This window comes from Mesitornis unicolor, unplaced genomic scaffold (genome assembly GCF_000695765.1).
Source record: "Mesitornis unicolor isolate BGI_N332 unplaced genomic scaffold, ASM69576v1 scaffold2313, whole genome shotgun sequence".
Classification (NCBI taxonomy): domain Eukaryota; kingdom Metazoa; phylum Chordata; class Aves; order Mesitornithiformes; family Mesitornithidae; genus Mesitornis; species Mesitornis unicolor.
This window is the reverse complement of record NW_010172387.1, coordinates 1,198-18,879: the sequence shown is the minus strand read 5'-3', so window position 1 is coordinate 18,879 and position 17,682 is coordinate 1,198. Positions and strand designations below refer to the sequence as shown.

Here is a 17,682-nt window from a genome sequence, read left to right as displayed (position 1 = left end):
TGAAGACAGGCTGAGAGAGTTGGGGTTGTTCAACCTGGAGAAGAGAAGGCTCCGGGGGGACCTTATAGCAACCTTCCAATACCTGAAAGGTGCATGGAGCAGTAGCACAAGGGGTAATGTTTTTAAACTAGAAAAGGGCAGATTTAGGCTGGATATTAGGAAAAAGTTCTTCACCATGAGGGTGGCAGATCAGTGGCACAGGTTGCCCAGAGAGGTGGTGCAGGCCCCATCCCTGGAGATATTCAAGGTCAGGCTTGATGGGGCTGTGAGCAACCTGATCTGGTACCAATGTCCCTGCTCACTGCAGGGGTTGGACTGGACGAGCTTTAAAGGTCCCTTCCAACCCAATACATTCTGTGAGTCTATTACGCTCTTCTGCATTCATTAAACTGAAATAATATTGTTACAACTGAACTTACATGAAAGAAATAACCTTTGTAGTTATTAATCACTTTTCTTTATATGTAAAACAACAATTCATAGACAACCAAAGGACTCTGCTACTAAATTAATCTATATTCTCAAAAACTCTGATCCCCATCCTCCACCCTCATGCTCCATTTAAATCCATTCAGCACTTAAACTTCTCCTGAACTGGTACCACTGTTCAGCTTCCTTACAAATACACTGAGTGACTGCAAATCAAAAATGTAAAAAAATCAACCCCAAAAACCCCAGTAGAAATCACTCCACCAGCTGCCTTAATGCAAGTTTTATGGCATTTTCTACATGTTGCTTCTAAAATGCCACCTTCCTGTTACCGGTATAACATCGATTTTGCTACCAAGGACTTCTGCTTAAATGAGCTACTTAATAATAATTGTTTCCTATCAGTATTTCAATTAATCTAAGGCACTTGAATGCTAGAACCCATCCCAGCCATTTAAATTATATGACACCCTTTCAGACTTTGAATAAAAATGATTAACGAGTAATTTATGTGTTGGGGAAAAAAGAAACATAAAAAAGCAATTATGTATTGAGGAGTAAGAGTTCATATGCTTCTTATGATTCCAGATATTAAGGGAGTCAATGTTATTGAAATGGATCTGACCCACAGAACAGAGCTTTAACAACTTCTAACTTCAGAATCACTTCACTTTTGCTGAAGAAGTTACAGTCAGTGATGAAAAAGATATTTAAGAATCATTGATATGGGGAGTCACCTAAAGAGATACCTAAATAGAGCCCAGCCCACCCATATGTAACATCTCACAAAAACCGGATGGCTAAAATTGGACACATTGGAATTGGAAGGCAAGAGCTGCATCAAAAGAGCTTTAAGGACTGATCTTCACTGTAACAATCACCTCTGTTCTCAGAGTCCGTGGGTTTTGGTGTTGATTGGGTATTTTCCCAAATTGCAGCCTCAGAAATTTTGGAGGACTCCTCACTTTTCTGAACCCCTGCAGCTTCAGAAGAGGGGGCGAGGGAAAGTTAAAATTAAAAATTTAAAATACAGCAAAAGCAGCACAAATCCCAGCTGCTTGGTGACGTGAGCCACCATGGACACTGCCTGTACCAGTTTCTCTTGAAACAGGGAGTTCATTTAAAGGTCTTTTCCAGTTACTCAAAGCCAACTTGAACTTTGCACTTACCCAAGAGATAACTTCCCCCTCTGTAATCACAGCCCACCAGAAGCATTAAGGCTGTCTGGCAGAAACAGCAGCCCATCATTTGTCCAGAAAAAAAATTTCTTGGGAACTAGACCTTGATAAGGAGCACACTGCCCTCAAAAGCCCCAGAATTAATCGTGCTTTATGCGAAGAGCGACATTTTTTTCTAAATCTATGCTTGATATCAGTAAGTTCTTCCACGCACACATCAATATTGCCTCTACAGTGCACTCGAGGCAAAACAAACAGTCTTTTTTTCCCCTGGGTGGAGGAGCGAGGGGGAGAAGCAGCTTTTTGTAGAAGAAAGATGCTGAAGATGCTTTTTCTAGAAGAAAAAGATGCTGAACTAATTCTTCCAGGCAAGCACCCTGTTGATACCATAACGTGCTTCTGTCACAAGGGCCCAAGCAAAAGCAAAATATCCATCCTCTTTTTCACTGAAGCACTCGGGGTCACAAGGGCCCAAGCAAAAGCAAAATATCCGTCCTCTTTTTCACTGAGGCACTCGGTAGTTGCAGTTATGCAGTTAATAGATGTCCATATTGTACTCCACATACCAGAGGTACAGGTTTGTAGTAACGGAAGAAGCAGTTAATAGATGTCCATATTGTACTCCACATGCCAGAGGTACAGGTTTGTAGTAACAGAAGAAAGGAAACGGCACGTGGTGTAAGTTACTCTTGTCTTGTATTACACAGAAAGGTCTCTATGAAAACTACGTAACAAAATGTTTAGCCTTTTCATTGCGTTCACCACAACTTATCACTGCATAGCACGCATTTAACACCATTTATGTCAAAAAAGGACAGCTAAGCAAATATTTACCTTCTTCATAGCCACTGAAGACAATGCTTGTGTGTTGTTTCTTAATGCTCTTGTTTCAGTCTTGTCAGACTGAGCCAAATCTTCTCATTTGTTACCCCCTTTCAACCATTTCCTAACGACACACACACTAGGAACACGTAAGACTGTTGAAGCAAGGTGGATCATGGTTTCTACCACAGAAGCTCAATATTCCCTGAGTGGAAGGGAAGAGCTTGGGCACAATTTGATCGCACCAAGTCTGAGGCGAAGGCAAGTGACTTACTGAAACATTGGGGAAAAAAGAGGTAAGTAATTTAATGCATGTGCCTCTGTGTCTTAAAACAACATCCGGAGATCCCTCAGAGCAAGAACATACCCAATATTAGGTATTTAATTTGATGTGAACAGGAAAATAAAGCAACAGTACTACTCACATAGATTTCATCCCGCGTTAGCACTGACAGCTGCCTTCAGCTCAACGAATTTTCTTCAGGCGAAAGTTCTACATTTTGCACATATTAACTAGACAAGCTTTGGGGATTCTTCCAAAACACTGTAGGTAAATGCTGTATGAACAGATTCACACATGCAGCTGCTAGAAGCGTCCCTTCCAAGCAAACCCCCCCAAAACCCACAAACAAGACTACAGTTCAGATTATTAGAGGACCAAAGAGAGTTGGAAATGAGTCTAGGGTATCTACCCTAAAATGAAGATGATGGTCAAATGGCATCTACTATTCAACTATAGGTGGGGGTTCTGTATTCTTTTACTCATGTATTTTATCCTTATCACCCTGTCTGCAGCAACTGCACTTTGGATTGGTGACACATTTCTGTGTTTTCTTACAGAGAATAAACGTCAAACAGACTGCAGTCACCTGAGGATTGGAAAGAGCAGCTGCAGCCACCACCAAGATGAACAGCAATGAACAAGGGGTAAGAAAAGCAAGAATTTGGGACAACAAGCGACAACTGGGCAAAAATCAGTCCCCTCCTGGTCAAGGAGAGTTATGGCACCTCCCTGATGATGGGAGCTGTCAGGCACAGCAGCGTCTCATGATTAAAACAGCATTGAGGGGTTAGCACCATTGCAGCCACCACCAAGATGAACAGCAATGAACAAGGGGTAAGAAAAGCAAGAATTTGGGACAACAAGCGACAACTGGGCAAAAATCAGTCCCCTCCTGGTCAAGGAGAGTTATGGCACCTCCCTGATGATGGGAGCTGTCAGGCACAGCAGTGTAATCGCCTCATGATTAAAACAGCATTGAGGGGCTAGCACCATGAAAATAACGACCTTTTCCTCATCAAAAAGGGTGGGCGTACTAAATCCACTGTGCCTCTGTCAGCTACAAATTCCCTTATGTAAGGAAAAGTCACTGCCAGTTCGATCACCTGAACAGGACTGCACAACACAGCCAGGAGATGCCAGTGCAGAAGTGGAACTATTGCTAAGAAAATCAGTAGCTGTATTTTAAGCAATGCAGAGACGAACTACAGAAATTTCAAGCACATCACAATGGTAAAACCAGGACAAAAATTATGCCAAAAATCACCTGGAGAAATACAGGCAAAATATCTGAAGTTTATCTAAAAAAAGCTGTGATTTAAACTTTGTTTCCAAGACACAGCAGTCATGCTTAAAGACTGGTGAGAATTAGCACAACAACTAGGACTAAGTCTGTTAATGTTGTTCCCAGGTGAGGCTGGCTCAGGATGGGTGGTCACAAACATAAAATTTGCTGTAATGCAAATGGTCTACCTTAGTCACAGCATCACAGAATATTAGGAGTTGAAAGGGACCTCAAAAGATCATCCAGTCCAACCCCTGCCAGAGCAGGAAAATACCGTCAGTTGAACTGCAAGTAAAAACAGTGGGGGAAAAAGCCATGCAGGATCACTCTTATTGGGATTCAGGAAAGTATTTAAAGTGGAGTCTAGATTGGTACCTTCAATGTAGCTGTAAAATGCAATACTAGTTTTAGATGAAAAGACGTCACAGGATAGCCTGAAATGTCAGAACTGACTTTGGAGAGTACAGGCAAGAACACTCCACAGCTTCACGATACATCTAGGACATTTCTTATTCACCACTACCCCTGTTTTCCTGTTACAGAACTACATTAAGCAAAGAAATCTTAGGATAGCTGGATATGTTTTTGGTTTATATTTTTTTACCACATATAAGCAGTACTGGAATTACTATGAGATTTAAAAGCTGCTGATTATCTTAAACTCATATACTCCAGCATACTGTCTCATTGGCTCAGACAGCACAGCGCGTTACAGCCTGCAGCAATGATGGAGAAAGCCCTGGCATGCACTTAAGTCACACTTAAGTAGCAGGTGGAGGTACTGAAAACGGTGGCAGTGACCACTGCAGGTAACTGATGAGGTCCTCTCATGCACTGCAGAAGGGGGAGGAAGATACCCTGGTACAAACCAGACACCATTGCATAGGAAGTCTAACGTTACTGGGCTGCAGGTTTTGCCCGGTCTCAGTCGTAGGTCAGAACTAAAGGATCAGGTCACTGTAAGGAATAGAGTTATAACACATTAAATTTCATGTCATATTTTGTTCTGTTCTCTGTCATAAAAACTTGCCTTTGGGGAAACTGTTGAGTACTCTACAGCAACAAAATGATTTGCGTGGTTCAAGAAGGCAGAAAAGCAGTGGAGTAAGAAACAGCATGGGATGCAGTCAATAGAAACCCTTAGCTTTACTACAGAAGGTACTGGAAAAAAGATGAAATAATTTCATTAGAAACTATAGGAGATGAGAAATGCAAAACATTGCTTATAAGGAGATATTACCCTGATAATTGGTAAGTTACTTGGCCTGCGTAGAATTGTTTTCCATAGTTAAACTCCCTGTGTTTTAGTTATTTCCTCAACTCGTAAATTATTTACACTCCCTTCACATCAAACGAGGTACGCTTTCTCTTCCTTTACTGAGTCTGAAACTGAATTCACATCTCATAGGAACCCTAGATATGTTTTTTCTTTGGTTAAAAACAACCGTATAACTCAGAGGGTCATATCTCCTGAGCCAAAAAGCCCAATCCGTTCTCAAAAGTGCACATATCAGGAATTGCAACCATACAACCGCCTGCTATCCCTGCACAAACACGAGCACGATAAGATTACGACCGAGTGAAGATTATGAGTGACTTATTACTCTTTCTTAATTTGACCAGTGCTTTTGTATTCAGCACACTGTTTACTTAAAATAAATGTACTCCCATTAAACTATTCAAGTTATAATATTAAAAATATTTTAACTTATCTTACTTTTTTCTTTGCAAGTGGACGAATGAGTCACCCTACCTGGATTTTCTTTCACTTGCCACTTCACTCTGCCATATGCAAAGAAAAGAAAAAGCAAGCTAAGTTTTCATTTAAAGAAAAGAATTTTTGTGCAAAGGGAGTGCACTCATCTGAGCAAACATATGTTTATAGTACTTTGTACTTTAATTATACTTGACACAGCCTTGACAATTACACCCTTCAGAATCATAACAGAAAGATATCGGTCCATCTGTTACGAACCTCCGCTCCCAAAATTAAGGATAAGTGCTAATTCAAACTCAAAAAATTCAAATTTGTTATCCAAAGCTGATAGAAAATATAAAACCAACCAGATAGCACTTAACCAGGAAAAAACTGAAAGCAAGAATCACATCAAATGTGTGTATGAGGCACTCAAACATAAAACCCCAAACAGCAAAACAAACCAGAAACTAAAAACCTCATTGGAAAGAAAACTCTTGTGTGAAATACCTCTCCAGGAACACATCAAAGGAGGATCGGCCATTCAAACATCTTATTTTATCTGTTACTCAATTTACTGAAAAAAGAGTTCAGACAACGCACCACTATTCGCACTTTGGGGTTTTTATGATGTGTTGCTACGATGGCAGACAGATCTGGGCTGCAGGAGTTTGGGATCTCTCCTGCCTTCACCCACCCACAGGAAGCACATACAATGTCAGCCCCTGCTGCCTCCCAAAATTTCCCAAACATGAGCAATCAAATGGCTTGGTTCAGAACTGCACCCATCCTGATGCCTGTTGTATCACGGTGTTTTCTACCCCAAGCTATGGAGCCTTCAGCTGCAAATCATAGGAAGGAAATAGAGATTGCTCAGGTCCCACAGAAACCTGTGCCAGTGATTGAGCAAACAGAACACTTACTGAAGTCAGGACAAAAACCAATACCATTGAGAAATGTCAATTAATGCAACACTGCAAGTGCTGTTTTTCATAGAAAACTGAGAACTTGACCATTAAAGGCCATTAAAATATAATGACGTAGTGTGAGGATTTTTGGACAAGGATGTTGGACTTGGTGTCGTGACCTGAATTCCACCTCAGGTAACTCGCTTACCCAAATTTTCTCTGTAAAAATTAGACATTCATTCCTCTAACATTCTGTGAAGAGTATTTTCCCAGATGTCAAAACTTTCATTTGAGAGAGAGATTAAATATTTCACATTTTTGTATCATTTCGTATCTGTGGCCCTGATACTGAATGCAGAAGGAAAACTGGTGGAGACCTCAAACCTTTCAAGCATGAAATCCTTCTCCAGCACTGCAAAAGTAAATCATCAGCTAATACTTTGAAAGATGCATTTTATAAATATATTGACATGCGGGTATCACGTTTTTTCCAAAACTCAAGCAACACTTTTGTTCTATCCCCCGTACTTCTCTTCAGATTTTTCTAAGTTAAAGGAAAAGTAACTTACTTGCAAATGTCATCTTCTGGGTCCTCAAGCCCAAATCTTTCATCAAAAGTAAGCTGTATCCATACATTTTCGTCTACGGCTACTAATCTCCACACTAGGACAGTATTGCGTGGGTATGTGTGTGGAAACTTGGGGCTGTGAATACTTCCATTAGTAGTCACAGTAATTATCTTCTCATGCTGAGGATCCTGCACGCCTGTAGTAAAGACAGAAAACAGATGCATCAGTACTCATTTATTTCCCTATAGTGGTTGTACAGTATGCACAGATAAAGACACTTTTGTTTGCTTTTCTTCAGCTCGCAAGGAATTTCTGCTTGGAAAATCCATGTAGGTTATTCAAACCCAAGCTACAACTGCTGCTCAGAAAGCAGAAGAGAAGTTCAAGTAGAGATAAGAGAAATGTGACTGCAAGACGTGGCCTTCAATGCAAGACGGGACTCTTCACAGAAGCCAAACAACCCAAAAGACTACACCATGCAGCCTGCTGATGGTTTCAGTGCTTTCTTACTGGAGATTGCCCAGAGGTTGATGATTTAAACTCATCTCTTGTTAATAGAGACTGTCCTACGTGTATTTAATATAGCGGTAAGGATTTCAAGATGGCTGCCTCCTTCCTGAGGGCTGCACCAGGCAAAGTTATCCCAACACAGGAATGAAACTGGGACACGTCTGGGGACCTTGGGAAAGGCATCAAGTGTAAGAAATTAGACATTTACTGATGAGGCTCAATCAAGGGTATTCCTTAAAACTCTTCATTGCTCTGTTAGACTAAACACATGTAAAATTAAATAAATGTTTTACAATGTGGCAGCAAAGGAATTCAGAAGAAATAAGCCAACTACACTTATTTTTAAAGCACACAGTTACACTGAAGCTACTGAAGAGACCTCTTTAGGTTATGAACTCATAACTTTGAGGAGCTACCAAAAGGAAAGAAGTCCTATGGTGAGCAGCAGCCGTGGCTTTCAGGGCCACAACAACTGTCCTCACAGTAACTCAAGAAACCTCACCCTCAAGTGCCCAATATTCACAGGAATTCACATTCAGCAGCCGGAATCAGCTCATATTGGGTATTTAGCCCCAGAAAACTGGCACTGACCTCGTCTGGATACATTTTAGCATTATGACATACAATTGTGAGATTTCTAAACTACAAAATTTACTGCCACAAGGACGTCAAATGAAAAAACCCTCCTCATGCAATAGCACATGACTTAGTCTTTGGCTTTGTCTAAAAATCCGTATGCAGTCAGGTTTGACATTTCATTCAGTAAATCATAGGTATTCTATTATTAGAATAAAAAGGTTACCTATTAATAACTTTAGTAACAAAATAAGTTTGTAAATTTGTACTGGAGAGTTATTAACATTTTGTTTTCGGCTATTCACTGCCTTTTTCAGTTAGATAGTTCGTCTTATTTTTCCGATTATTTTATAACCAGCAAGATGCTGAACACTGATCTGAAGCCATGTAAGCCATATATATTTCAGTCTGCAATGACAACATCCACTGCAATTGTACCTTATTATAGCTACATGTAAAGGCTGACAGCTAAATGAATGTAGTACGAGAAAAGAAGGTCACAGAAACAGCATTGCCATTTTAAAATAATTAATCTATACTTAAATATAATTTAAAGTCTGACAGACTTGTGCCCTCTACTTGTGGAATGCAAATGTTAAACTTTCTTTTAAGTTGAATTGCTGCTTATATAAAACTGATGGAGTGTGGTCTTGCCAGTATCCGCACACAGTTGCAAAGGACTGACTGTCTTGTGTACAAATAAGAGAGGACAGCAAGCAGTAATTAGAAAAAAGAGGCACCAAAAAAAGGCACAAAAGCCGGATTCCTAGTTTGGACACTTCGCTGGGTTTTTGTTAGCTGAGTCACAAGCATTTTTCTATAATGTATAGTAAGTCAGCTGAGAGCTGCACGCTAAACACAGGAGGCAACAATAATAAAATTACTTTCCCAGAGATTAGTACACCAGAGCGCTATTTGCAAAGTATGCGAAGGGCCACCATTTCAGACAAACATGTCAAAGTGTGGCGTGACACTACGTTCACTGCTTCATTTTGTCTACAAAAGCACACACAGGGTTACAAACCATGTTGTGTTTCACAACATATTAAGAAAGTGGGGGGTTTTTTTGTATCATCAGGACAACGATAACAACAGCACTGCAAGTCAGGACGATGAATATTCCAGGCGTATCAAATGAGAAGTCAATAAAAAGGGGCAAAGAAATGAAAAAGCATCTGGCAATTTAGAGAACAGAAGTTGTGGCATCGCCTGTACCTTCAGCTCATCCATTTGTAAAGGGAAAACATCTCTTCAGCACACAAGAGCTCCATGAACGTATCAAATTCCCACACACATCACTTGCTCCATTTCAAATATTTGCTCTCGCACAGTGGAATTTCTTCTCTTACAAAAGAATTATTTTGTATGACTACAAAGGCAAGTAATTGCTGTCACTGGAGAATGAAGCTTGTTATTTGTCTTCAGATAAGCTGCAATATTCCTTTTTATCTGCTCTACATAAATTATACCACTGTACCTCAAAAAGCCAGCCTCTTCCTACCAAGTTCATCCATGTCCTGAAAATCTGAGTAAACTCTGTCAAGATCCCAGCTACCTGAACATTGCTCAGATTAGACTATAGTCTCTATTCTTTGTGAAATGACTTTGCAATTCCTGGCTTTATTTTAGGGATAAATCAGTCCAAGTTACACTTAAAAGGGAGTAACAAGTTCAGCCAGATTTACAGCGGTCAGCTGTGTAACTCCAAAGCTATACACACTGCTGCTGTGACCTGTCTGCCTTTCTCCTCACCCTCCCTCTCCCAAAAAAAGAAGGAAAAAAAATATTATTATTGAGCAGACAGCAGTGAACAACCCTGAAGAATTTGTTTAGGCAAGGACTGAGGCATCAGAAGTTGGGCAACTGAGACCACCTGCAGGAAACAGTCCTGGAAATGGCACCTTAGAAGGAAAAAAATCCTTAAACTGACCCAGGGATATGACATGGTTACGCATATTAGGAAAGGACAGCACGCAGTTAACATAGCCTGAAGTTGAAGAATGAGTCACCGCAGTCGTCTTTGATGTGGTACAAGATGCTATCGCCAGATTTATATATCTATCAATGTAGAAAGTCTGCCCCTGAAAATTACAAGATTCCAGGCATTCTGAAAGCACAGCAGCGCCTAATGCTTCTGCCGACGTGGTAACGCAGATGAAAAACCACGGTATCACCACACAGAGCAGCAGATGCCCCGTAAACTGAAATTAAACCCACCGACTAGACAAGCTCATTCCTGCCTACTTCAAAGTAGGCCTCTTCCCCCATGGGCACAACACATTTCACAAAGATCAGCACTGACACTTTTTAAATATAGCAAATACCTCTTCTCGGTACATCGTAATCGCTACATTTTAGGAAGGGTCATGGGTAAAACTCAGACTAATCTAATACAGTTCAGGAGACAGCTGAGGGGCTGCAGAAGAAGAGGAGCACTGCGAGTGGAGTCACGGCCTCAGCACCCACACACTCGAAAGGCCGATTCACTTCTGAGGTCACACAGTACTGGTAACTTCCATTTTTAACACTTGTTTTTAATAAACTTACACTAGTTTCACAAGACGATGAGACTACTGCTAATCATGCAGTGTTAATATATTACTTGGTTAACTCCGTTTCAGTAGGCCTTAATTATGAAAATCAACTTTTAGGCCTTCAGAGCCAACATTAACCCATGTGGCTATCACTGTTTAAAAAAAGAAAAAAAAGCCAAATTGAAACACAAAAAATTTGTGAACTAAATATTTACGGACTACTATTTGAGCTTTTAGAGATACACAGTAATGTTGCAGTATGTGTGAGTCCTCAGCTTTAAAGCTCAGAAACGAAAGATGACAGTAACTACTTGTTCGTTACCACAGAACTTCAGAGGGAAGCAGGTTTTTTTAATTAAAGCAATCAAAAGGATTTCCTGACAACATTCCCATATAATTTTTACAACATATGTACAGAAACCGAGACTCTGTAGAAGAAACTCTTTGAAATGTTAACATAGCATGCCATTTCTTCCTTTCACCAGACTTTCAAAAAGCAGTGAGGCTACTTTCAAAGTAGTAACTCAAGGCACACAGCAGCACCTCTCGCTGTCCTCTGTCTCTGGTTCAGTTGCCTCCAGGCACTTCTCAGCTATTATCTGAATGTAAAAGTCAAATGATATTTAACTCTTTTGCTGGGTACAAAGGAAAAGCTTGAAAATGGTCTGTTGCTAGCAGAAAATTGAAGACAAATAGCTCTGCTTGATATAGTTCACAATCAGGGCAAAGCCACTCAAAATCATACAAATGCGGCTTTGAAGGGACCTCTGGAGACCTCCAATCCCAGCTGCTCCTTGGGTTACAATTCCTGCTCACACGACACCAAGTCACCCGTTTGAGGGCTAGCATTTTCTATCCAAAATTCAAACACCCTCATGGATGGAAACTCCACAGGGCCTTGGGACAGTCAGTTTCAGTGCTGTATGATCTCCGTTTGTATGGTGTTTCTCCTAATGTCCAATCTGAACCTCTCAAGTTGCAATTTTCAGCCATGGGTTTTTCAGGGTTTGATTTGGTTTTTACACTCTGTGCCCCTACCAGGAAGGGTTTAACTTGGTCACCCTTGCAGCTGCTCTTCAGGCAATGGGGGCCTGCCACTAGACTGCCCCATAGCCTTCTCTTCCCCAGATTTAACCAGTCCAGCTTCCTCAACCTCTACTCACCCTACCTGCTGATGCTGAGCCGTCAAGCCTGGCCATCCAGCCAATTTATAACCCACCTAACAGGCAGCCTGTTCTTCCCAGCCATTACACAAGTACCACAAGAAATGCTTTTGAAGCACACAGGGTTTGCTTTCATCAGCAGCTTTTCAAGTAGTGAAAGATGAAAACGTCATATAGGCCTCGCTGTGTCTCCTTAAGACTGCTTTCCTAGGTGGTATGGATTTGTGACTTTTCTGGGTTAAATCTCTGAGACACATCCAGCCATCTGTGGATTTCCCATTTTGAGTTGCTTTGATACAGCTACCTATTTGAAACCTTGACATGATTATTCAGGTATTAGTAAAAAGTAATACAGAAAGAAGTTCACATGCCTGTAGTATACACACACACAAAATACACACACGACCTGACAACCATCGTAGCACAAAGTCAACTCCTAACTGGAAACCTGTTAATTTATAAAAGTACTTGTTACCTAATTAAGCAAACATAACATATAAAGTATTATATGGATGTAAAATGCAAAGTAGAAACATGTAGGAGAAATATTACATCTTGTTTAGATTACTCCTCCCTCTCACACATACTTACCTCACACACTTCAAAAGGCATGTAAAAAAATTCCAGTTCACACAGCTCAAGAGGAACGTACAGAAGACTGTATTTGTTTTTTTGAATCCTACAATAAAACCTATGCCTTTCTTCTTCAGTTACTATTTTGAGTTCAAACTCGTGCTGTTACCTTAGGCACTGAATATCACACACTGTTCAACTGCTGGCTAGAGGAATCTCTGCTGAAGCTGTGCACAGAACACGATGTGACGCAGCACTGCACACAGACGAAGCGAGCAGACAAGCAAAAGCTTTCTAATTGATCTTCAGGAGCCCTCCATTTTGGCAGTTGGCCCAAGAGAGAAGGACAAAAGGAAGAAAAAGAAAGGGAAAAAAAAAAGAAGAATAAAAAAGACATCACTGGAGAACAGAGCATGGAACTGCGGTAACAGATTTAATAAAGTTTCCAAACAGCTGCATGACTTAACGTCTTGCAGAAGATAATCATGACTAATCATACACTAACAAACCTTCTCCGCTTCCAAATTGCATCAAGAAACAAAAATGAGTTTATACTTCTGCTTTACAAGTTTATTCTTTATAACCTTCAAGTATTCTGCCAGCGCTCTGCCTAGCGCTCTGGCTTCTGCTCAAAGAGGATGGCAATTAAACAGGGTTTTTTGTGCATGGTAAATCTTCTCGCAATAAAAGTAACCTCTGTTGAGATCTGTTTTCAGACCAAACTCTTTTGGAAGGCAGTCTTGGTCCTGAACTTCTCAATATCTTTTAAAACTAGATAAATACGACATTTTAGCCAAGACAAAGAATTCCTTTTGTTCAATGTCAGATGAGGTAACGTTTTGGTGTTATCACACGGTCTAAGATCTAATTATTCTTGAGTGTTTCAATAAGCATTTATTCCAATGTCCACAGGTAAAGTCTTGGCTGCACTGGAATCGATATTAAAGCTCCTGCTGACTGGAATATGAAAGGAATTCTGTCTATATTAAATGCACAAAGCCCTTGGAATAGTTGTTTTATAATGGACCGATATCATCTGCTTTTTTCAGCCATGGGCAAATAATTACCCTGGAATAAAGAGGATTCTTAGTATGTTGCATACTCATAAAATAAATATACATTCCAGGCATTCAAAAGTTAACAGAGAGGTCTCTGCAATGCAACAATTAGCAGTTAAACTTATCATAGCAATATCCTTCTTTTCTCTTACGGATAAAAGAAATGTCAAGCTGGTCCTTTCGATAGTACTTTTTCACATTTGTTCTTGCCTCAGCTTTTTTCCTAATAACAATATTATGAGTAAGTAACCACCACATAACACACAGACTGTAGTCAAGGACTGCTCTCTATCTCCATCCTCTCCATTAAACTGCTAACTTGAGTGAACTGGGTCGTCTCAGACAGAAAAAGCAGCACTTAAGGAAGGAAAATTCTGGCCTCTTCCCGCAGCCAAAACTATTTAGGTATTTAATGAATTAATCCAGAATCATGAGTTGCTCTGGAGGTGCAAACCAAGAGGCAAGGATATAAAACTTCCAGCAGAAAGCGCTGTGGAAGTTTGATAGGCACTATATTAGAGCTAATTCCAGTAAGAACAGAATTATTTCTAGGTGCACTGCTATACAGCACCACAAAAGTATTGATAACTGCAAGAGCATACACATTCAAAAAACTACAGACTGGATATAAAAGAGTCTCCTTGTCAAATACAGGCAGAAGAAAGCACTGAGAAGCTAATCTGATTCCACATCTGTACTTCGTAAGCAAGAACAGAACACCTCAGGCTATCACCGATGCACAAACTTCTAATCTTTAATACTGTCGCCCGAAGAAATGTTCTTCAACAGAAGAATAATTCTTATTCTCTATTTTTCATTAGTCAGAGATGGTTTGGATAACAGCTGGGCATTCGACTCTCATCTATGTGCCATTGCTCTATTAGATACAGTAGAAGAATCTCAAAGTTCACCAGCGGGGATTAATGAGAGAGAACTAAAAATACCTGTTGTGTGCACAGGAACAGAACAGCTGCTTATATCCCTATTTTTCTTCACTTTATTTACAATTCATTTACATTTACAGTGCAGTCTCTAAATGCCAAAGTAGTATCTGGAACTGTGATGACCAAAAAAAAAAAAGCCACAACCAAAAGTGTAACCACTCAAACCATTTGTTTTACTCCTAAGCAGGGAGAGATGCAGGGAGAAAGAGTGGAAAGGAGAGGAAAAATAAGGAAAAACCCACCATTCTTAGGGCATCACCAGCCCTGCCTTTCCAAGGACTGGCAGGTAGCGAATAGCTCCATGATCACTGTATTGAGGACAGACACCAGCCACCATCAGCCTAAATTTGTGACCTTCACCCACCAACAGCACAAGGTCAGCACCACCTCCTCAGCTTCCCACAAGAGCGCTCTTGGCATTTCTCTTTCCTGCCGTGTCCCAAAGCATCAATCCACTCCATAATATTTTTGATACATTTCTGTATGCTATTTTCTCTTCCTCTGAAGAAGGACGAAGTGTTTTACATATAAATCCCTTTTCACAAAATGATGTGAACAGGTACTGACAACTGTCAAAGTTGAAACACAGCCCAACAGCATGGAGCCATTTCCAGGTGTATCCTGTAGAAGCCCACAACGGCAGGAGCTTTGGTCTGAATTTCATCACGAACTGGTAAAACGAGAAGTCCTCAATGATAACAAAGCTCAGAAATGGACAGGCTTTTGAAAGCTGCTTACCCAGATTTTAACAAATTGGTAAAAACAGGAATAGGAGGAATTGTGAGTCTCCTTGGGAAAGCACAACTTGCAGTATGTGACCAATGTTGTCAACACAAAGGACATGCAGTAAGATTTAATGCTGAGAGTGACCAGGAAGCAAGAACACACAGTGAACCAGGAAAAGGGTTGCCCAACTGGAGATATTTATACCTACTAAGAGATAAGAAAGTTATCTATTTACTTTATAAAGGATAAAAAATGTATTTTTAAAATCTCATGTGTTTGGGTGGAAAAATGTAGCAAATATTTTGAAATATAAAATTCCAATTCTTCTGCTACTCAAAATAGTTTGTTGGGTTTGGTTTTTTTCCTACGGGAAACTGATTTAGCAGAGCTTTAAAAAAAAAGCAACAACCCAATTTAATTCTTAAAGGTAAACAAGCACCAACAGAAACTACAACTTAAAATAGATACTATGGCAACAGCAGCAACTCAAGCGAACAGGAACAACTCCCCGTCTAAGTGCTCAAACCCAGCACTTCCAATTTGTTTTCAGCTTTATTACGACAGATCCCAAATTGGCTGTGTTAGTGCTGCAGACCACACACACCCACAGCACCAGTCGGGCAGTGCTAGAGGCTGCACATCCCAGCCGAGGTAGGAAGGGACAGGGAAACAGAGCAATATTACCCCAATTTTCCAGGCTGTGCATGGCACAGGGTGGTTACAAGCACAAGAAGCTAACTTCAGCAAAACCATGAAATGATCCTGGATCTCCTTTCATCTCAGTTAAAAGCATTAGTTTCAATGCCATCTCTTAAAACCGACTTCTGTCTCATTTTCTAATACTAGCTACAGTTCCCTGCATGCTTTTAAATGCGTCTGATTCGTGTCCTTTACAGAAAAATTCTTTAAAACCTGACCCACTGGAAAATTTCACTTCGTGATCTGAAGTCAGACTTCACCGAAAAGCAAGGCTTAATTTTATTATGGCCCTTTTCTTTATGGTTCCTTCAGTTTATATTGTGCAGCACTTGTTAAGAGCAGACACCAGTAAACATTTGGGAAAAAGATTATCCATGGCCCATGTGGAATTCGCTCTGAATAAATAGACTCTATGGATACGGTATGTGTTAAACAGCTACATCTCATTTTAGGTATTATTCAGAATGAAAAATAGAAACCTGTCCTGATCACATTTCAAGAGGGGAAAAAAATATATAAAACCACTACCCTAACCTTTAGGAATACCAGTCCTGAGATGCTTTGGTTTCTTTTTTTCCATTTTTTTCCTACTTGTGTGAATTTTAATTTGTTAATTCCTCACCCGGTAGAGCGCTATAACGACAGCAATTCAAATACTTATGAAGATCATCAGCCATATCTCAAGTTTTGAAAAGAAAGTGTTGTTCAAGATAATTTTGAAAAGCGTTACCACTCAGGCTATCTGAAAATATAACCCCGGTTAACATTTTTAGTCAGAAAATTACACTGATGAACTCAGGTAAGAGACATAAAAGAAAGCCCGAGATTTCAGGGGTTTGAACACTACAACTGAAGGGGTGACAGCAGCACATGTAGGGATAGTTTAAACCCTAGAGCAAGAGTAAGTATAGCACTGAACCCAATTCAGTTCACCATCAAAAATGCAGAGGGTCCTAAGCAAAAAGTGAGCCAGACTCATGGTACAGAATAACATTGCTACTGGAAAGCCCAAAAGCCAACCAAAACCAAAGCTTTTGGAAGAATATAATGCCTTCATCTCAATAAAATGTGACTGCTAGAAGCTGATTTGGCAGAAGGTGGCCGTGTAGTATCAGTACTGGTCTGCAGAGATGAATGCAGTGCAACTGTTCGTGAACTGGAAGAACTACAAGCAGAAAATCAGACTTGAAAGACTCATTTCTTGTATCTTTGCATGGAAAATTAAATCATGCGACACCCTAGAAAACTGCTCTTCCAGAAGAGGACTTGCACGTCCCGAAGTAATTCAGAATGGAAGCACAAGTCCAGCTACAGAAGGCAGTCTGTTTGTGCAAGGAGAAAATGACAGAATTTTATAGAGTATAACATGGCCATATTGAGGAATAACACTTGTTCCATCTCCTCCTGTTACCAAGCACCTCTGCTCCTGCTGGTTACTGACCTCACGTGTGCATGAACACCAAGGGTATCTTTTATAGACAAGCCATGATGACAAGCAGTCAATATTTAGGGTAACTGATGAGAATTTTCTGAGGCTAGGATAAAATCTCTGGCTTCAGTGAGATAACCCTTGCCACCCTCTAACCTTCGATCAGTAAAACACACCCCATTTGCAGTTAATTGCCAGTGCAGTGAGCCCACCTGATCCTTCAGCCTTTATTCACTCCAGGGACTTCATGGAAGTCAGACGAAGAATCTTCTCACATTTATACACAATTCATCCTTACTTTAC

General features: G+C 40.3%; 1 protein-coding gene across 1 annotated transcript in view; it reads right to left on the bottom strand.

The window, feature by feature from the left end:
- The window catches only part of LOC104537461 (platelet-derived growth factor C-like), a gene marked incomplete at both ends in the record, with an annotated part of 19,493 nt that extends 12,130 nt beyond the window's left edge, over positions 1-7,363 (bottom strand). Inside the window, one exon of the mRNA XM_010180355.1 lies at positions 7,168-7,363. Within this exon, the coding sequence (XP_010178657.1) occupies positions 7,168-7,363 (196 nt within the window). The remainder of the gene's footprint in view (positions 1-7,167) is intronic.
- Positions 7,364-17,682: the final 10,319 nt, after the last annotated feature.